Here is a 22,427-nt window from a genome sequence, read left to right as displayed (position 1 = left end):
ATCTTTCCTTTAATTGCTGAATTCAGTTTCCTAAATTTTATTTTGTTTGAATAAAAGTTCATGAAAAATATCACACTATAGTCATTTTTATTTCCTGTAATGATTATTTCAGATTTGCTATCCTTGTTATGATGTCCTCTTAAAGTGGTTTGAATAATTTTCCTTTTTTAAAAACTTCTCTGAAAAAGTTTGTATAAGACCTGTTATTATGTCTTCCTTACATATTTGGAAGAATTCACCAATGTAGATTTGTCTTAATCTCCTTTTAGTTCTGTCAACTTTTGCTTTATTTATTTGGAAGACATTTTATTATATGCATACAATTTAAGCTTGTTATAGCTTACTGTTGAATTAACCCTTTTATCATTATGTAAAGTCATTCTTTAACTGCAATATTTTGAAGATGTGATGCACAGGAGGCTAATGAACTAAGCTTAAAACCTTCCAAAGGGAAGAATTGAATCTCTTGCAGTCTTTCAGGGCTGAAGAGATAGATTTCCATCAGGTTCTCAATCAAAACCCAAGAGGTCTACAGTCAAGGAACAAAAACAAACAAGAGGTGGACTGAGCTCTACAAAAACTGCAACCCAGTACCAATCAAGTTCAATCCCTGAATGGACTGACATGATTATCTCATTCCCTATATGCCTAACAACAAAATGAGGAAAGCCTTTCTGGTGGAAAAGAACATCATCCAGAGTAGGCATCAACAAACTTTCTTAAAGGAATAGATAGGAAATAATTTAGGCTCTGTGAGCCAATAGGAAAAATTCAATCTGTTATATGGGTACTTATGTAATCACTTAAAATGTAACCATTTAAAAATGTAAAAACCATTCTTAGTTCACAGGCCATTAAAAATAACAACAACAATAATAAAACAGCTTGTCTGGCAAGATTTGGCTTGCAGGCCATAGTTTGCTGACCCTTGAGTTAGAGCCTTAACATGTCTGGCATACAATAAAAAATTGCTAGACATGCAGAGGCAGGAAAATGTAACAAGTATTCAAGAGGAAAAGGAGACCCACGAATGATCCAGATACTGCAGTTAGCACAGAAGGACTTTCAAATAAATATGATTAATATATCAAAATAGAGGAAAATATCAACAAAATGATTTGAAAGATGGAAAATTCCAAAAGAGAGCTAGAATATATAAAAAATAATTCTAGAATTGCAGAATACCACATCTGAAATAAGGAACTCATTTGTTAGGTTTAATAGCATATTGACACAGCAGAAGGCAAGATTAGTGAATTTGAAGACAAGTTAAGAAAAATAGCCAAATTGAAGCACAGAGAGAGATAAAATTAGAAGAATGTAACAGAACATCGGAGAAATATGGGAAACATCAAAACATGTAAAATATATGTAATAGGAGTCCCAGAAGGAAAGCAGAGAGAATGTGGAAAATATAATATTTGAAAAGAGAATGTCTAAGGATTGATAAGTCAAAATGGGTTATATTCATATATTGGAATATAAATCAATTTTTTTAAAAGGTACTAGATCATAGCTATTAAGCTGAGAAGATCTTAAAAACATGTGAAATGAAAGGGGCAAAAAGATGTAGATAATGATATAATTTATGTGAACTTTAAAGACACATACACAAAAACCAATCTTGTTTACCCAATATAGATACTGTGTATAGTCTATTGATATAAGTATATTTGTGTATATATAAAAGTATAAATGAACTGGAGGGACACATACCAAATTCATGTTAGTGGTTACCTCTGTGATGGGAGAGAAGACCAGTCAAGAGAAGTAATAAAGGGGATTTCAGTTTTAATCTATGTATTTCATTTTTAAAAAGATAGATATTAAGCAGGTTCGACAAAATGTTATCAAGACTTAATACTAAATGGTGGGTACATGGCAGTTTGTTGCATAATTCTCTGTGCTTTTCTATATTTAAATATTTTTCTAAAGAAAGTTGTTTTTAATTCATCTACCTCTTTATCACACCAAGTCTCTTCTGTGAACTTCATATAGAAAGTAGGGGCTAATGGGCATCATAACCAATCACTTCAAGACCAATATCATGTAGGTCAATCACATCTGTGCTATGTGAATTAAATTGTTTTATTTGATTAAATGGCCATGATATTTAATGAGATAATTAAATCTGTTAAGTGTCAGGTGATCAAGAACTACCAATGAACTAAAATTTTTTTTTCCTTTTAAATTGCAGTTATTTTCATTATAAACTCAATCTTAGAGAATTACTCTTCACTGAGTCATTTTTCTGTATTTTTCTGTCTATAACATCCAGTACTTTTAGTGATTGTAAGAATTATCTCTTCCAGTTCTATCGCTCTTGATAGGTTTTGGGTTTGTTTGTTTGTGGTTTTTGTTTTGTTTGTTGTTTTCCTGATTTTTCTTCATTGTAATTGCAGGCCAGTCACTGAACAAGCATTATTTAGTACCTTCCATGCACAAATCCATTGTCATGAGAATGTAGAGAACAGAAACCTAAAGAAGTCCCCATTCCCGCCTTCATGAAGCCCAGTGCAACAGGGGAAACGGATAAGTATAGAGGCAATTAAAATCAAGACAAAATTAAAAAATTCTGTGGTGGAGGTGTAAGTAGAGTTCTGGGAGCTATAGAGGAAGTAGTAGTTAATTACACTTAAGGCATGCTCCAGAAGACCGCACACTTGAGCCTACCCTTGAAGGAAGAAAAGAATTTCACTGGAGGGTTGAATTAACAGACAAAGTATATTCTGTGTCTTCATAAAACAGAAGTCTAGTGTGGCTGGAGTAAATCGTTTGTGAGACCTGTCTGGGGTAGGGGGCAGTTTGGGCCCAAGGCTTGGAAGTTTACTTGGAGCCACATCATTGGGATTCCTGAATAACATGGTGAATAGTTTGGGTTTTATTCAGCATGCATTGAGAACCTACTGAAAAGTTTTGAGCAGAGAAGTGATGAGTAATAGGCACAATGATGGCAATGTGATTTGGGAAGTAGGGAAAAGGTTTGAGGCAGAGAAACCAGTCTGGAGAATCAGAGCCTGAATCCAGTAGGGACAGTGGAGAAAAGGAAGAGACATTTTTGAAAGATGATTGTTTGAACTTGAAGACGAATGGTTCTGAAGGCTGCCCTAGCTGAGACTTCGTTTTCATGCTAGAGGACTCCAGGGTAGAGAGGGACATGGAAGTAGGAACAAGTTTAAGGATGAGATTGAGAGATCGGTTTGGAGAGTGGTTGTTTCTGTAGCATAACAACAGACAAATAATTCCTTAAGAAGAGGCCGGGTTAGAGATGTAGAATTGAGAATCCTCACAAGAGAGGTAGTAATGAAGGCATGGGAGTAAGTAGACTCACTCAAGGAAAGGGTGAAGTCAGGACAAGATAAAATCAAAGAGAAAACAAAGGGGAATGCTTACTTCTATGGATGGGTGAACAGCCACCCAGAGTAGTCACTGTGTGTGAATGTGACCAAACGTAGGGGACACCTGGAGATGGCAGTGTCCCAGAGACAAGGTAGACAGATCTGCAGGGCTAGAGCCACACTGCCCAGAGTAGAATCGCTTCTTAGTTATATGTCATGGGCAAATTACTTGTCCTGTTTTGTGCTTCAGTTTCCTTACCTGTAAAATGAGGGCAATAATAGTACCTTCCTCATAGTATTGTTATGAAAATTAAATGAGTGAATATATGTAAAGTATTTAAAACAGTGCCTGGTACATAGAAAATGGTATATAAGAGTTAGTTGTTTTGTTGTTGTTACTTTCTAAAATAAATTTTAAAAAGTAAAAACAGTAGAAAATATACAGTCATTCATTAGCCAAATACATTTTTAGCATCCATGATGTCCAATATTTTTTTTTCAACTATCCTGTTGAAAAACAGCATATCCTGCATCAGAGACAGCCTCTGTTTTTTTTCCTTTGTTTTCTTTTTTTCTCTTTTTCTTTTTTTTTCCTTTCTTTACTTTTTGTTTTAGAAGTAAGTTTATACTTTCAGAAAACTTGGAAAAATACTACAGCATTCCCATACATCCTTCACATTGATTCCCCTAAAGTTAACATCTTACATACTTATTGAAACCAGGAAATTCCAACTAATCTACAGACTTTATTTCAATGTTGCCCATTTTCCCACTAATATCCGTTTCTGGTCCATGATCTCTCCAGGATGCAGCATTGCATCTAACTGTCATATCTCCTTAGCTTCCTCCAATCTATGAGAGTTCCTTAGGCTTGCTTTGTTCTTCATAATCTTGACACATTTAAAGAGTTCTGGTCAGTTGTTTTGTAGAAGGTCCTTTGATTTGGATTTGTCTGGTGTCTGCTCATGATTAGATTGAGGTTTTCCATTTGGCAGGAAAGCCTCAGAAGTAATGTTGTATACCTCTCAGTGCATCATGTCAGGGGTATGTGATATCAGTATGTTGTGTACTTACTGCTTCCAGGCTCAGAGAGTATCCTGGTTATCTATCTGGAAGAGATGTCCCCCGGGCTTCTACACTGAGGAAAATATGGGCTAAGACAATGACATTTTGAGGTTATTATACTTCAGAAAATAGTTATTAAAAACCAATACTTGTTGTTCTCTTTCCTTTTTTCTTTTCTAGTTCTTCAGTTTGGATTCACAACTATCTTTGTGGCAGCTTTTCCCCTAGCACCACTTCTGGCCTTACTGAATAACATAATTGAAATCCGACTTGATGCTTATAAATTTGTCACACAGTGGAGGCGACCTTTAGCTTCAAGGGCCAAAGACATAGGTAAGTTGGACTGGGGTATGATTTTTAAAGGAGACCAACCATGTAATGGATAAAATAGAAACAGCCACCAACTTTAGATTGTTACTTATGGTTTCCGTGTAAGATGATGCAACTAATTCTTACAAAAAAAAAAAATTATGTTGACCTTAAATATTATTAGACAAGAAATAAAGTTGCCTTTTGGAAATTTATCATTTCCAGTGCTAGAGAATTTGTGCTTAAATAAATTCCCAGTTTGGTTATTTTTATCTTAAGATTTGAGAATCTAAAAATTGGTTACTTTCATCTTGCTCTTCACTGAATGTTTACCTGAGTTACACAAAGCATAAACCAGTTTTTCCAAAAACAGAGATGGCCTTTGATCTTTGATTAGTGATATTGAATTGAACAAGGTGTAGCCTTCTTGAGAGCTGCCTGAGATCAGAGATTATCTCTTATTCATTTCTGCATTTAGCGCTTAGCATAGTACAGGTGCTCAGCCAATATGCATGGAAGAGAATTGAATGAGGATGTTTTGGATTCATGGTGACCTTTTTTTTTTGTATTATAAATTTTTTTATCACAAAATTTTCCGTATTAGTACACTTCAGTGGCATTGTAGCCACAATATTGTGCTATCAGCAGCACTATCCATTACCAAAATATTTTCATCACCCAAACAGAATCTCTGATCTCATTAAGCAATAAATCCCCATTCCCCCCTCCTCCAAGCTCCTGGTAACTTCTAATCTACTTTCTGTCTCTATGAATTTGCTTATTCTAGATATTTCATATAAGTAGAATCATACAATATTCGTCCTTTAGTGTCTCCCTTATTTCACTTAGGCTTTCAAAGTTCATTCATGTTATAGCATGTATCAGCACGGCATTCCTTTTTATGACTGAATAATATTCCATTGTATGGCTATATCACATTTATCCATTCATCTGTTTATAGACACTTGGGTTGTTTCTATCTTTTCAATGTTGTGATTAATGCATTTCCCTAATGCTCTTTTCTATCACAGTGGCCTTTTAACCTCTATATGTAACAAACATGCATTTAGGAAGCACCCACTCTGGGACAGTGTGTCAGGACTGGGCCTGCAAAAACGAACAGGAAGGACTCTGTCCATACCACTAAAGAGTTCACGGTCTGGTGACCTGCTTGACATTGTATCTGCCCATCTTAGCAGATGGTGTTTTGATACCTTATCATTGACCAGAATTCTTTGACTTATGTCTGATCCTCGGTTATGAAGTCACGAGCCCTGGCACTCCCACAGAAACTCCTTGCACAGTATTTGCAAGCACAAATTCTTACTACTGGACCCAAGTGCCAATTATTTGGGAAGATGAAAGGACCCGTGGAAAGGACTATTGAAAATTAATTACTCCAGTTGTTTTCATACTTACTTACCTCTGCTGTTGTGCCTGGAACTAATTCAACACTTTCTCTTTCAACAGGAATTTGGTATGGAATTCTGGAAGGCATTGGAATTCTCTCTGTTATTACAAATGCATTTGTCATAGCGATAACATCTGACTTTATTCCTCGTCTGGTGTATGCTTATAAGTACGGACCTTGTGCAGGCCAAGGAGAAGCTGGGCAAAAGTAAGTTTGCCTCAAAGCCATCATGAAATTTCCATCACCTAGGCATTTTGTGGTGGTGGGCACTCAGCTAGAGGCCCCCAAGTTGTGATAGAAAGGGTACAAGCCCAGGATGAGAAGGCTTGTGATGGGGATGTGTCAAAGTAAACACATCCTGATCTGCTGAGAGGGGTGGGCATCACACAAATCAGACAACTTTTAGATGAAATCCAATGTGAGACTTGTGATTCATCATTTCCCTGGCCCCTGCCTGCTGTGAATTCAGAAGTGTGTGTTATGTTAATGTGTATAGCAAAAAAAGTGGTACAGGATGCAGTGTATAGTTATGCCATTTTTATGAGTTTGCAAAAGGACAATTATAAACTGCTTCATCTTGTATTGTAATATGTAGACTGCAAATCTTACATAAAATTTTACATTGGGCTGAGTGCCCAATGGGTAATCAATAAGTATTTGTGGGATAAATAACTGGGTGATTCTTTCATGGCTACTGACCTGAGCAGTGTCTATATAACCCCAGGCAAACTGAGTGGACTAAATCCGCTGGGGGCCCCAATTCTCTGACATTGCCTCAGTGGCTCCCAAAGTGCCAGGATGCTATGTTTCTGGGCAGATAAAGCTTCGACAAAATTATAACATGTCTCCTAGCTTTCATTTTTATACCCTACCACAACCAAGAAGTCCTAACATACTTTAACAGGAGAAAAATCCCTGTTTGGTTAAAGCAAAATAATAAAATTCTAATTGTGGGATTTAATGTCTGTAGGTCAGAATGGGATCATCCCACATGGGGTGCTGCCTAGCCAGTCAGCCTTGCCTCCTCATTTACTGGTCTGAGCCAAACTAACTCCTCCCCTACAGCCATTGTAGTTCAGTTAGCCCCAGGAAGTAAAATACCACCAAATATGAGGTACCATCTGCAAGAATTCAGACACTAACTACCTGAAATTAGTTAAGACTTCATAGATTAAAGGCACAGTCCTCTACAACACTGCCCTTACGTCAAACACTGGATGAAAATTTGGGGTTTCCCAGGGCCACCCTCACTTCTGACCAACTGGCTACAAATTCAGGAGTTTCCACTTACCCCCTCAGGTTAGATAGATAGCTTACTAGAAGGACTCACAGAATCAAAGAAAGCTCCATACTTGCTATTATACTTTTATTAATAGCAAAAAGAATGCAAACAAGAAGGAGCCAAATGAAGAGATGCGTAGGGCAAAGCCTAAGAGGGTCCCAAATGCAAAGCTTCCGTGTCCCCTCCCCAAGCAGTCATCCCCCCCATCCTCATCACATTGAAGTGTATTGCCAATCAGGGAAACTCTCCCTAGCTTCGGCACCCAGAGTTTTTATTGGAGTCTCATTATTGTCAAAGATAAACTGAACCATTTTTTTAAATTTTCTTAATGTTTATTTGGGCAGTAATCCATTCAAGCAGTGAAGTGGCAAGGAGCTCTGCCCAGGGAGTAGAAAGCGGAAGCTTATATAGGGCAAACATGGAAGCAACTGAGGAAATGTTCTGAATGGCTGGCATTAAGTTTCCGTTTTACTTACGGGACTCACCGAGTGGAGAGTACATTGATTAGTATTGTAGGCTTGTCCATTCTAGAAGCTGTTTCTACTGGACCCAAAATGGTTTATCACCAGGTGTTGCTTGTCTGCAGTGCTGTAAGATGCTCTCCATTGTTCCATTTTCTGGGAAAGCCCCTGCAGGTCAATTAGTTTTGTCTTCTGGAAAATCCTTTCTTGGAAAGCGGTCCTTCCTGGCAACTCCCAATGCAGGCAGCTATTTTCTTGCACTTAACATTGACTGAACCAATGCCCACAAAGTTGAACTCAAATCTCCAGCCCCCTTCCCCACTCCCAGGTTGGACTGATAGCCTGAGAATCAAAGGCCCAACCCTCTAATCACAGGCCTGGCCTGTCTAGCATGGCCAGTCCCACCCTAATGAGACTCTGGATAAGGCCACCCCGGTCATCTCATTAGCATAAAGAGTTGGATGGAGGCCACTATGAGTAACAAAGACACTTCTTTCACTAGGGGACATTCCAGGGTTTAGAGGTTACCCACAAGGAGCCTGGAGAAAGGCCAGACCTCTCCTTAGAGGCCAAATTCCTTACCAAACATCACCCACGTCAGCCGAATTCATGTACACCTGTCCTGGGTCCAATTTCATCAGTAATCCTGCGTAAATGCACTAAGGCATGGATAATGGAGGAATATGGGGAAAGCTCACAAGCCACATATTTGAAGAGGCTTCATTTATGTTCTTTACTAAAATAACAGTGTGGCCATTAGACACTAATTATCTAGCAACTTTTAATGAGCAGACCATCCCATTTCAAGATAGATTTGAAGATTTAGGTTATACTACCAGGCATTTTTCTAAACACAACTCTTGTCAACATTTTATGCTTGATTTAGCCTAAAAAGTTCCCCTTCCTTCAACTTTCACATGTTTCACGTTTGACTCTCAAAACAGCCCTAGGAATGGTACATGTATTACTATCCTCACTTTGAGAGGCAGAAGAAGATTAAGAGAGGTTAAGGAATTGAGAACCTGGGCCAGGTCTCTGATTCCTTAGCCAGGTGCTTTCCCCAGGCCATGGTTAATGAGTAGTTATTTAGCTCAACCTGCAGTAAATCTACCAGCCCTTAAGCCCAAATGGTCACTTCAATTCCTTAACTCCAAATATGTGAAACCTGTGGGGTTTTGGGTTTGGGGTAGTTGGGGTTTTTATTTTATTTATTTATTTTATTAGGACCATTTATGTACAGTTGATAGTGAATCAAAGCTTTAGAATCTCGACAGCCGACTAGATTTAAGACAGTGTTTCATTGTGATTAAAATTTATCTAGTAGCTTCCTTAATTCAGTTTATTAGGTCTTCCAGGGCTACTTTTTAAAAAACTTTTTGACTTACACCTTCTGCCACTTTCAGTATTTAGAGATCTACCTTTTGTCTTCTAATGTGTTGGTTGTTTTTCTCGTTTTCAAATAGTTATATTTGTGTATGCTTCCTCATGAATCTTGCTTTCTGCTCCACCAGCCACTCTATTGTTCTTTTCAGGCCTTTTGTTTTTCCAATTTAGAAATGCTTTAGAAATTATTGAACTCATTAGAGGAGCAACATTGTCAAATATTAGAATGTCATAGGGGTAGTATGCATAGTCATAATTAAATCCTACTTATTTCAATGTAATCCAGCTGTGAACATGCCACATTTCAATTTAAACTGACCCCAAATTAAAAGCGCTCCACCCAAATCAATCAACTTGCCTTTCTTCAAAAATCAGGCTCCCTTCCACCTCATTAGCTTTCCCTGGCTTCTCCATAGATGAGAATTTCACTCCATGTCCAGGGTCATTAGGCTCTCAGGCCCCTTGTACCCTATGACGGCACGTTTTAGTTTTTTAGTTTTTTAGGCCTCCTGTTATTCCTGGCTGTTATGTGGCTGTCTGCCCAACTAGATTGTAAACCCCTTGAGAACAAGGACTGTGTCTTGTGCATCTCTGTGCATTCCAAGCACAGTCCCTCCAGTATCACAGATGCTTAGCAAATATGTGTTCAGTGTCATGGCAGGGAAGATGTTCTCATTTTTCAGCCACGTCAGAAAATGAAAGGAGTACCATGGTTTAAGGGGATGTTCTCCATACAATGAGTACACAAATACTCTTAAAAAGAAACATCATCAAAATAGAATTGTTCAAGTGTTTTCAACTTTCCTCTTGAAACAGTCCTCTTCTGGCTCCAGCATAACTGGGCTGATTGTGGACCAGGTTGTTCATTGTTTGCAAAATGAAGTCACTCCTGTTTCAAGATATATTCATATAGGTCCTTTGGAAAAAAACTTAGAGAACTAAAATCACTTCAAGGCATCAGGAGGTAAAAATTATTAACTAAAATTGAAGATGTATACTATAAAATTGTTCTGTCAATCAGAGGTAGAAGTTCAATCAACAAACTAAAAATTTTTCCAGACAGCACAAATAATCAATTTGACTTTTTGCCCCACTGCATGTAATAAACTTAAGGATCCAAAGCTCAAATTTTCATGGAATTAACCACAAATACCTTATTTAATAATCTATAAATAATGTATTTGGACAAACTTTAAATCAATTAAAGAGGGCAACATCATAACCAAAAGCAAATCTGTATTTAAAAAGGTAAAGTTTGCTGCACAGAGGTCTTAACTTTTTCATAATATCTGACATTTTATTGCAACAAGTCAGAAGTCCACTTTGGTCTGTCGTCATCTCTTTAGCCTACAGCTTTATCTATAAATCATATTTGACTTTAAATGCATAACTCCCTCTTATTTTCCCTAGCTTTGTCATCCTTTAAATTCCTATCTCCATGTTATCTGCATCATAATGTTTAAAACCTCAAAGACAAATTTGGTAATACAATTCAAAGACTTTCTGTAGTGAGTTTGATCTAAATCCACAAACCCAAAAGTCAACTTCTGGTTCTGTGCTTTCCCCCTTAAAACTGATTGTCAAGTACATCCCTTTCCCCTGAGCTAAAGGATTAAAAACAATAAGTGATGAATGGTTGTAAAAGCAGAAGTCTCAGGTTTAAATAAATGATCTCAGTGGTTACTGGGAAGCAGTATGTATCCTAATCCAAACAATGATACCCTTATTTCTCGAGACATTTTCTAAATCTCCTATGTGAGAGATGCCTTCAGGGCCATCTACAACCCTTCAAGAAAACTGATGTCATTACTTTATATTCACAGGAAATCCTTCCTTGATCTGACACATTTTTCTCGGTATCTCTACTTCTCCCTAATCGTCAGTGTAGACTGTCTTCCCTCTTTCTCAGAGCTGGTGGTGGGCACAGTGAGAGAATATGGAGCTTTTGACAGCAAACTGAATGACAGGCATGAGATCTGCTACTGAGTTGGCACATGGATGCCATTGGCTGAACTCTGTACATCAAAGTGTGGGAAATCTCATTTCTCCAAACTGATGACCACCTCAACTATTTTGGCAATAGTCAAGAGTCTGACTTACTGAAAAGACTAATGAAATGCTACACCTCTTCTGTAATGCCAGTCCCTCTTCTTTCCTAGGTCTGAGTTTAATGCTTTACACCCAGAAAGAGTAAGTACCCATTAAAGATATGCATTAAACTTGGATTTATGACTAACATTACATAAACATGCTTCATAAATAGATTCAAAGTTGTAGGAAGAAGGATGTCCATGAGACAGTTGTTTCATTTGAATTTAGACTTCCTTAATTAAGTTTTTAAACAGTGCAACCAATAGACAGTATTCTAATCTCAGTAAAGTCTCAGGGCTGGTTTGTGAGATAAGAGTACCAGAGAGGTTATGAATATTCCATTTCAATGCTGGGCCTGTTTTTTTGCCCATTTCCAGAGCATCTTTGCCTCCCACTACCAGGCTTCTGAGAAGACTACTATATTCTGTATTTCATAAAAACTGGCCCTCTCTCTGTGACAGCTAATAATCATCTAGGTGCTAATTTGTTTTCATATCTAGTTCAAGACAGTTCAGAGATGGAGACATCATTCCAGATTCTGCTTTCAAGGGGTGGGGGGTGAGACCTGCTGAGATTAAGGCATGTCACACACCCACTGACCATTCATTTCACCTGTGAGTGACTTGACAAATAGTCCTTCTGCTTAGTTCATTTCTTTTGAACTATGACAAAACCAATATTTGTCTTGAGTGAGATAACACACAGAACTTCTGTGTTCTCAGACCTTTTCTTGTGTTTATCATTTTGACTTGGCATGCAGCAGCTTGGGATAATCACGTTTCATCTGATAAAGCCCAGACATGTTAATGAAGAGAATCTGAAGACCATGATTTATTCATTCAATCAATAATTATTTATTGACTTTCTGCTAGGTGCAAGAAATAAATAAAATGAATATTAGCCATTTGCATTTATTAAGATCTAGCTAAAGACTAAACACTGTCCCACATGCTTTCATACATCATTTAATTTCATCCCAAAAACGACCCTATGAGATGGGCACTCTTGTCCCTTAGAGAAGTTATGTAACTTGCCAAGATTTTGTAGCTATAAAGCAACAAAGGTAAGATGGGACCCCCAACACCCAAACTTTTAGTATTATATTATACAGAATGAAAGCCATGTCCCCATGAAACTTATTATCCCTAGGGAGTCCAGGGCAACAGTTTAATTCTGGTTTATTCTCAAGGCCTTGATAGAATCTTTTTAGTTCCCCCCAGTCAAATCAATTCAATTCAATATTTACTGGATTTCTACACTGCATGAGACTGTCCTAATCCTAGAATACAAAAATACCTAAGACACCTGCTATGCCTCCAAAGAACTACAGTCCAAAGGAGAGGACATAATTTGATCTTCATTATTCACAGAGTCCATATTAATGAATTTGCCTACTCAACTAAATTTTATGAGAAATCTCCAAATCAATACCTGCAGCACTTTCACGGTCATTCGCAGGTACATGCTGAGCAGTGAAAACTTTGAACTTGACTCATAAGTTTCCATCTGAAGTCAAACAACAAGACACTCTGCCTTCTTTCAGCATTCATAGTGTAAAAAAGTGTCTGTTCCTTTCATGGTATATTTAGTGCCACACTTTTCATACTTTCATGCTTTTTGTGGGTGATTTTGCTATTTAAAATGGTCCCCAAGCATAGTGCTGAAGGGCTATCTAGTGTTCTGAAGTGCAAGAAGGCTGTGATGTACCCATGGAGAAAATACTTGTGTTAGAATAGCTTCATTCAGGGTTGAGCTATAGAACTGTTGGCCATGAGTTCAATGCTAATGAATCAACAATATATATCAAGTAAGGTACCCTTAAACAGAAACACATGTAAAATCAGGTTATGTATTGATCAGTTGTTGAAAATGGACCAGAGGCTTGAAGGAACATAGACCTCTGTTTCCCTAGGAGCAATGGTTTAGTGTTCTATAATCCAGTGTTTGCAGTAACTTTACAGACCTTAGCTACTGTGAACATCAAAAATCAACTGTGCACACATGCAGCCAATTCTAGTACACACTATATGGTAACCGTGAACTAAGACCACAGAGAAAAGGGAGTGCGGCATTCTGACAAATGATCAGAAAGTCTTCCCAGAAGGGTGGTGTTTGATCGGCCATTGAAGGATGCCACTTCCCCATGAAAAAGAACAGGTGAACGAATTCCTGGAAGAAATGACAGCCTGAGCAGAGGCATGAAATCATATGATGCACTCATGACAAATGGTCTGGCATTACTGGGGCATGAGATATGAGTTGGGGATGATGTGTATGTTATTAATGAAGTATGCAATGACTTACATATAGTTTGTGCTAACGCATGGAATACTCTCACCTCTTTCACTGAAGTATTGATTTGGGCAATGATGTTCTGCACAAAACTGTACAATTCTGCACAAAAAGGACTAAAAAAAAAGGAATGATTTGTTCCTGATTCAATCCCAACTTGAGTGCCTGTGACAAGGTAGGTCCAGCTAAAGGCACTTACAACTAAAGGGACTTCTAGGAAGTACAGCATTTAGGGAACTGGATGCAGAGAAGGGGATCAGAGTTGTAACTATGGAATCCTTCTTCTCTTTTAGGTGCATGGTTGGCTATGTGAATGCCAGTTTGTCTGTGTTTCGAATTTCTGACTTTGAAAACCGATCTGAGCCCGAGTCTGATGGCAGTGAATTCTCGGGGACTCCTCTCAAGTACTGCAGGTGGACATGGCATTCTGCCTGAGCTGGGGAGGCTGTACCATGGGGAGGTTTTGCTTGGGCAGCTCCTTCTTGCTAAGTGGATTTAAAGCAGTGGTTCGCCACCTTGACTACAAATTAAAATCACCCGGGGAGTTGTTAAACTCCCCTTGCCCAAGCTGCAACCCAGATCAATTAAAATTGAATCTCTGTAGGACCCAACCATCAGTATGTTTAAACTCCCCAGGTGAAGCCAACATTGATAACTGCTGGTTTAAAGGGGAAAACTGAAAATATATATGGCGAACGGACTCAGGGACAGTCTCCAAGTGATTTGAGTGACAACTTGTGAGGGTGCTTCTCTTTGTTCTTCTTCTCTCCCACTCTTCCCCTTCTTACCTCGTACTATATAACAACACATTTCCAAAGGCTGCACAACTCAGATATATAAGCAAAGGGTCCCAACTTTTTTCAGGTTATACCACAGGAGCATTTGTAGTACAATCATGTACTCAATCTGGCTCATTCTCTAGGAGGAAATTAATTAAGCTGTATCTCTCAATCCAGATAAGAATTTCTTGTGTACTGCTCTTTCTCTTCTAGAGTATTTGTTTGGACCATATTTGAAATGTAGTTAGCTAACGCTGAGCAAAAGAATGAGATTTGTTATCTTAATTGCATAAAACACAATTCTTGGTTTTTCACTAGCTGTGCTCTGCAAATAGTAAAAGGTTAGAATAGTCCATGCAAACTTTTAGTACTGAAGAAAATTATTCTTCCAAAAATTCCACGCATATCACAGGAACAGGTTATCTACGATGTAATCATATGTTAGAAAGATCATTATCATGGATAAAATCACCTATTTGAAGTCACTAACTAGACTGATTCTTCTTATTTCAGTACCCAGTACTTATCATAAATATCGCCTTCATGACAAACCAATCATGATGCATTATTAATACTTTCTATAGGCACCAATAATAATTAAGATGATGACTCTCATGGTGATGATAATGGTGGAAGCTCATATATTTATAGTCCATGATACTTTTCAAAGATACTCTGTATAGGAAGTTATTCTATAATCTCATATGTGTAAATCATTGCTGACCTTGAGGCTATGTATGCTTATAGGAGAACCTGGATAATCATAATTTCATCCAGATAAGGGAATTTATTATATCTACAGAGCAGAACTGTTGGAACAATAAGAAAGTTCAGCTCTTTCAACATTTCTGGAACCAATGAAAAGAACACTGAGATTGAATTCAAGTTTTGCCATGTTAAAAAAAAAAAAAAGATGACACTGGAAGAGTCACTCTACTTTTCAGTTTTCTCACATGTGTTATAATGATAATGTGAGGATAAAATGGTGTCACATGAATTAAAGTTCCTAGGATAGTGCCTGGCCCTAATAGGTGCTCAACAAATAGTTATATTGACTCACAAGTCATGGAACTTGCATTAAGCACGGGTTTTAATGGCAAGTAGCAGAAACCCATTGTAAACTGACAAAAAAAGAAATTGGTTCAGGTGACTGAAACAGTGTCATCAGGACTCCCTTTCTGCTGGCTGGCTCTGCTTTGCTCTATTGACTTCATTCTCAAACAGGCCGTCTCTACACAATATGTAACAGCCACCAGCAGCTCTGGGCTTACCTTTTGTTGACTTACTGATAATTAACTAAGTGATCATTTTAGCAGAAGTCATGGTGGTAAGTCTCACTGATCAGCTGTAGCTAATCTTTTGAGCTGGGGTCAGGGGAGGGAGCTAGCCCCACCCAGCCTACATGGATGATTCCCCATAGGAGAAGAGTTATTATTTTACCAGAAGAAGAAATGCAAAGCAACAGCATAATAGCAGATGTCTAGCATAGAGAAATTTTCAACCTTTTCTGCCATGAAGAAGGACTACATAGTGGGAATGGAAGAGATTTGGGAATCAGAAAAGCTATAGTTTGGAATGTAACATTCTCCTGTGTATTTGTAGATACCGGGATTACCGTGACCCTCCTCATTCACTGATGCCCTATGGCTATACCCTGCAGTTCTGGCACGTCCTAGCAGCTCGATTGGCTTTTATCATTGTGTTTGAGGTCAGTTTTCTCAGTCAGTTCCTTTATTTCCTTTGACATAATGAAGTAACAAAGAACAATAAGTAAATATGTTATGGGAACTTTCAATATGACTATCTAAAAAGTAACAGAGTAATATTATCTATAACCTCTTTTTTATCATCCTCCTTTTTCTTCTCCTTAATTGAAGTACTTGAAATCTCCAAGAAATACTTGAAAATTCCTTCTTGATTGTTAATAGTCAAGTCAGAAATCGTTGGTCCTATGTTTACATTCTAGGGCCACAGTTCTTAAATTTTAGGGTAAATACAATTTTCCCATCCCCACCTCGAGAGATTCTGATAAATCAAGTCTGCAAATTGCTTTTCACAAGACCATGAAAATGACTCTGATGCAGGTGTTCAAAGACAATAGTTTAGAAAAATTGTCTGGGTATTACAAATGGTACATCATCATGGCATTAAGTATCCCCAAGAACACAAAGAAGCATTCATCATCTAAGACTCAAAATCTATTTGAACATTAAAATCTACCTAGCAATTACCTATATTATGTGTCCAATAAAAATATATCATCTATTTTCTTTTAGTCTTTATGAAAATTGCCAATAAAAGTAGTTTGCATTTCTATAGCGCTAGTTATAAACGGAAATCTCATCTCTTGTCATAGATTGAAGCCAGTTTAATGGAAGCCAAAGTTGCCTCCTGGCTTGGACCAGAAGTTTCCCTTGCCTCTCCTGGGACTATTCCCTCACTCTTTGCCTTCACTCCAGGGAACCAAGAGAAAGAAGGCAATATTAAGCTTCCATTGGAATTAGCTTTCCAATGGCTCAGTACCTCTTAATGAAGATATTTTAATAAACTCACCACTATCTTAAATTTTTTCTGACAAAATAAAAAAGTGGTTGTATTTTTATACTTTGGCTTTTCAAATATAAGTTTCCATTTCCTTCTAATTCATAGTGTTATTAAACTATTTAACGATACTAGGAATATGCAGAAAAGCCTTTTAGCTAAGACTATATGCCATGTATGGATCATCAAATTTACAATATTTAAATAAAATTGAGAATACCCAACAGTACCATTTTGAGCATGATTTAATCTTTATTTAATAATTTCTAATTATAAGGGCCATAAAATTATCATCCAGTACTTTGTTGGTCACCACCATACCATGAACAGAAGTAACAATGATTCTAGAGTTCCAGCTATTAATATTTCAGATTTTTAAAAATTGTGACAATTTACAAAAAAAAAGTTTCTTCCTGAAATGATTATTTCCCTGATAATTCTTACAATCAAGATTTATAAAGCATTTGGCAATTTACAAAGCATTTGGAAATATTCTCTTATAATTTCCACACAATGCCCATTTTATAGATGAAGGAATTAAGGCCCAGAGAAATTAAGTGACTAATCCTTAGGTAGACAGTTCTGAAATAGCAGAAACTACTGAGCAGTAGTTCAAGCCTGGGTTTTCTGAGTTCACAGCATATACTCTGGCTTACCTCAGAATTCTCCGACTGTTCCTTCTCCACCTTCTTTCCCGACTCCTCTTCCTCCTCCCTAAGTGGTGCCACCAGACCAGTTCAGTCCTCTCCTGTGCCTTGGCTCTTCTTTCATTACACACCCTTCCCTGGCCTCAACCCACCTCCCAGAAACCCCAGCAACCCCAAATCGCTAGCATGGGAGGAGTTTCTGAGCCAGCTGCCAAGACTCTTTCAGGCTAAGGATGGACTATAAACCTGGCTCCACTGTGTTCTCTGTATTTTTAGCACCTCGTGTTTTGTATAAAGCACCTCATTTCATATCTGATCCCGGACCTCCCAAAAGATCTAAGGGATCGAATGAGAAGAGAGAAGTACTTGATTCAGGAGATGATGTATGAAGCAGAACTGGAGCGTCTCCAGAAGGAGCGAAAGGAGAGGAAGAAAAATGGAAAAGCACATCACAATGAGTGGCCATGACCAGGTGGGTGCAAGGCAAGCTCATGCTCTGAAACCAGTCCAAGGTGGGGAGGGGTGTTGCACTCTCTGAAACAAAGCTTGCCATTGTTCTACTAATAGTGCTCGAAATATACCCCTTAGAAGCTTCCAATACCAGCCGGTTTCTTACTTTAATAACTGCACATGTAATCTGCTCTCCCCTGCTCACACACCTCCTGCAGCTTTTCTTGGCCTGCACAGTAAAGCCAAGACTCTGGACTGGTGGTCAAGGGCTTCATGAGGTAGCCCAGGTGTCCCCTGAAATAAGCCTTCCTCTCCCTTCTACTCCAGCAAGTCTGTTCTCTTTTATTTCCCCAGGGAAACATGCCCTTTCTTTCTGACCAAGGTCAGCTTTTCATCCTTTCACCTCCCTAAGATGCCCTCCTCTCCACCACCCACTCATTGTCTCCTCCGCGGCTGATCCACCCCACACCACCCCAGATCAGTCAGCCCATGGAAACTCGCTCCTTCTAAACTCCTCTGGTAATTACTGCTGGAAGGACATATATTGATATATAATGATTTGTATTATTAATTTATGAACTCCAAATCATTACCAGCCTTCCCCAACAAAGCTGTGAGCACCTTTAGAGCAGTCTCTGTGAACTGGAATTTTATTCTTCCAAGTAGTCCAGCACAGTGCTAGGCACTTGGCATTCACTGAATGTATATTCAGTTAATAAAGGATGGATCAAAGGCTGAATACCCTGTAAGAGAGCTCCATGATGTTCCCTCAAACCCAATCAGCAAGTTCTTCTGAAGCTTTCTCTCTGGCAAGTCAATTACTAGCTATGTGACCTTGGGCAATTTACTTCTTTGGGCCCTGTTTTCCTCAGTGCTGAAATGATGAGATGGGCTCTCAGTTCTGATATTCTGCATCTCTAATATTATTACAGATTTTTTCTTTTCTTTTTTTTTTTTTTTTTGCCTTCTTTGCCCTTCAGTTCTCTCTCCTACCTTTGGTTGAAAACTAACTTTGAAAACATTTTCCAAAATTTGGCCTCCAAAAGAAAAGCAAAATATGTAGAAACAGAGTGTGCTCTTCACTTTTCATAGAGGTTAAAGCATAAGGCATAGACGATATCTGCAGAGACGTTCATTATTTAGTTAAGTTTTATTAACCAGATGTATGTTAAGAGTCTAGGAGATTATTATGAGTTGGATATGAGGGTCAGCTTAGAGGAAATATCCTAGATCCCAGGCCTGCAGACATAAAAGTGGTATATAGATGATGAACACCGGCCCTTGCCCTCAACTCCAAAATGGGTCTTGGCTTCATTAGCAGCAAGATATGTTTTTAATACTTAGTAATTTTACTTTTTCTTGGATCTACCCCTTGCCTGCTGTGTGACTCCAAAATCACTTAACTTTCCTGAGCCTGCCAATCTGACAGAATTTATATACAGCTTAAATAAGGCAATATATGTGAGACATTTATTAAACAATAAAGTGCTATAGAACACTGCAAGGGTTTTTTATTATTGTTAAGCATTGTGTTGTAGTTGATCTAGGTTCTAGAGCTCTTTCCTCCTTTCTGTCTGTATGATGTAGGGCAGAACATTTTCTTGGAGCTTCACATTTACAAAAATAAAAGGGTTGGACTAAACAATACCTTAGGAGCCCTTCCAGCTTTAACCTTCTCAATTCTATGATTTGCTCCAAGCCCCTGGCTCCCTCACCCATCCTCATCAGCTCTTCTCTGGTTTGGTCAATCTTAGAAAGAGAAAGGTTGACTCTGTACAGATAGCTTTGTTGGGTTAAGACAGATATTCATGAAAAGAATTACTCCTGACATGGCAAGGAACGAGGCCCTCAGTCTTTTAGCCTGTGAGAAACTGATGCCTGCCACAACCATGTGAAGGAGCTCAGAAGTGGATCCTTCACCCCAGTCAGGTCTTGAGATGACTACAGCTCAACCCAGATGCTTGACTGCAACTTCCTGAGATACCATGAGCCAGAACCACCCAACAAAACTGCTCTGTATTCCTGACCAACAGAAATTTTGACATAATATTTATTGTTTTAAGCTGAGGAAAAAAAAGAAATTGCTCAGGGCTGCTCTGGGCCCCAGGGCCTGTAACAAATTGAGAGTTTCTTCCCAAAGAGGCCATTTCTCATTTTTGCTTAAAAACATAGTTTTTGTCTGTCTGTTCCCCTCAGCAGTTGGCAGGATGTTACCTCGTCTCAGACTGCTTTTCTGACTCCGTTTGTTCATTTTTAAAGCAGGACTACTAATCTTTATCCCATACGTGCCTCAGTTTGGGGTTACGAATTCTTTGAATGCCTTTGGTGCACATGCATACAAATCATTACACTTGATGTTCTTCAGCCATCATACATACATGTGATTTGGATGCCTTCTTCTCTTTTTTCCAGGTTCATTTCCAGGCCAGGGTCCTGAATTCGTTTACTTCTCCCAGCTGTGCAAAAGCACATTCAAGTGAATGACTGAAAACACAACCGCAGTGCATGTCGCAGACATGGGCAGCAGCAGGCGGGCCGGCGCCCTGTACAGTACCCACTGCTGTGGAGCCACGTTACAATCCAGCACACAACTGCTATGTATCCATAGACCATTCTCAACCAAGCAAGCATGCACATCACGGGCAGTTACACACTCAAGTTTTTAAAACCAAGGGGAACTTGTATACCAGGCCTGTTTTTCAGCCTGTTTGCTACCTTTTTTGCATTGTATCCCATGTGAATTTTACAGACACTGGGCTAAAAAGGGTATTCAGACACCTGGACACACATTCCTAGAATGTCATCATATGGTCCAATTCCATGTTACCAAATGACACACACAAGACCCTGTTTACAACTTTTTCTTTCTTTTTTTTAATTTCAGATCTTTCTGAGGAAATTATTATATATGACATATCTATAGCTATGTGTATGGCCATAGATGTATTTCTGTGTGTACATATGTATAGTCATATATTCCTACATATGTACATACAAATACAGATATATAAAGTACATAAAAATTCCTTACTTGTAAATAGCCAAAAGGTACTGACATGAATGATGAATTTTCACATTTAAATAGTCATCAACATGAAGCCATGTTTAATGCTTGTATAATGTGATGCAATAAAATTTAAAATAAATTTATGCACATGGAATATTTTCAGCCGGGTCTTCTGAAGTTCTATTGTATTTTCTTTACCTAGATTAAAAGGAAAAATAGTAGGATGGAATCTTTAATGAAAGGTCTGTCACTCCCACACTCTCCTGAAAAATCACCTCATCCTGCAGAAAGAATACATTTTTCTTCCTAACCAATCTTTTCCATCTTGCTTCCATGCTACCTTCTTGGGGTACCAGGAAGGCTAACCAGAGGTCATTCAGAAGACCTTGGGAAATGCCATCAACACAGTTGAGGAAATCTGAAATACAACTAGTGTGCTTATGATGATTTTGATTCCCCTACCTACTGGAATAGTCTACTAATGCTAGGAAAGGGGCTGGCTATCTCAAAAAAAAAAAAAGAAAAAGAAAAAGAAAATGAGGATATACAAGCAATACTGATTGTTATAATTACTTTTCTTTCAGAGAAGCAGAACCTGGTCTTTAACTGTGTTATCTCTTAACTGTTCTAGCTGGGGGGTGGGGTATAAAAGTGTCCCATTACCACATCCCTCAAACACTATCTCACCTTGGCTCTGGGTTCACCTGAGTTGACTCTCAGAGACCCAGGGCCCCCTTAATTGGGAACAGAGTGGCTTTGGGCAAACTAAAACTTCAGGTATTTCCTAGTTTCATCTTTCTAGCACTCCCTCCGATCTGACATTCTTGGGTTTGAAATACTAACACTAGCAGAGCTTGAACATCTAAGGAGATGCACTTTATGGAAACTGAAGTTGAGAAACCACTTACAGAGTTCCCTGTTCAATCACTGGGTAAGAGGTCTGAAATATTTCACACCAACCCTGGGGAGAAGAATTTCCAAAGACAGTCTCAAGAGATGAAAGGCAAAAAGAGGCTCCAAAAAGATAAGTTGTCCTACTGACTCAGCCGTGTGTAACTTTTGCTCATCATGCCTAAAGCTCCACCTTTATCATCGTGCCCCAGTAAATCCTTGGATTTGACACATCCAAATCAGCTCTCCTACTCCTTGGAGCAAGTAGAGTGATGGGGACAGGGGCAAGAATTGTGAGCCCCTCTGATTGGAGTGTGCCATGAACATTCAGAACTAGGGAAAGGGACCACCCAAAGAGGACCAGCAGGATAAATAAGTAAATATTTTTAAGTACCTCTTTTTACCTAGTCTAAGCATAAACTGAACCTAAGAAAACTCTATGGCCAGAAACTTTTTCTGCTTGTGGAATGCTGCCTTTGC

The 22,427-nt window shown here is 38.4% G+C and overlaps 1 protein-coding gene across 4 annotated transcripts in view; it reads left to right on the top strand.

Moving 5' to 3' along the window:
* ANO4 (anoctamin 4) overlaps positions 1-21,202 on the top strand; it is a 514,881-nt gene extending 493,679 nt beyond the window's left edge. For 2 of the 4 annotated variants that reach the window (XM_037846690.1, XM_037846694.1), the window contains 6 exons: positions 4,584-4,736; positions 6,183-6,330; positions 13,926-14,045; positions 16,014-16,119; positions 17,876-18,071; positions 20,462-21,202. In XM_037846690.1, the coding sequence (XP_037702618.1) occupies positions 4,584-4,736; positions 6,183-6,330; positions 13,926-14,045; positions 16,014-16,119; positions 17,876-18,067 (719 nt within the window). In that variant the 3' untranslated portion in view covers positions 18,068-18,071; positions 20,462-21,202. Of the gene's footprint in view, positions 1-4,583; positions 4,737-6,182; positions 6,331-13,925; positions 14,046-16,013; positions 16,120-17,875; positions 18,072-20,461 lie in introns of those variants that run through there. The other 2 variants (XM_037846691.1, XM_037846693.1) reach the window with 1 other exon arrangement.
* The last annotated feature ends 1,225 nt before the right edge of the window (positions 21,203-22,427 follow it).

This window comes from Choloepus didactylus, chromosome 8 (assembly GCF_015220235.1).
Source record: "Choloepus didactylus isolate mChoDid1 chromosome 8, mChoDid1.pri, whole genome shotgun sequence".
Taxonomy (NCBI): Eukaryota; Metazoa; Chordata; class Mammalia; order Pilosa; family Megalonychidae; genus Choloepus; species Choloepus didactylus.
Note: the sequence above shows the minus strand (reverse complement) of the source record. Positions and strands in the feature narration are given on the sequence as shown.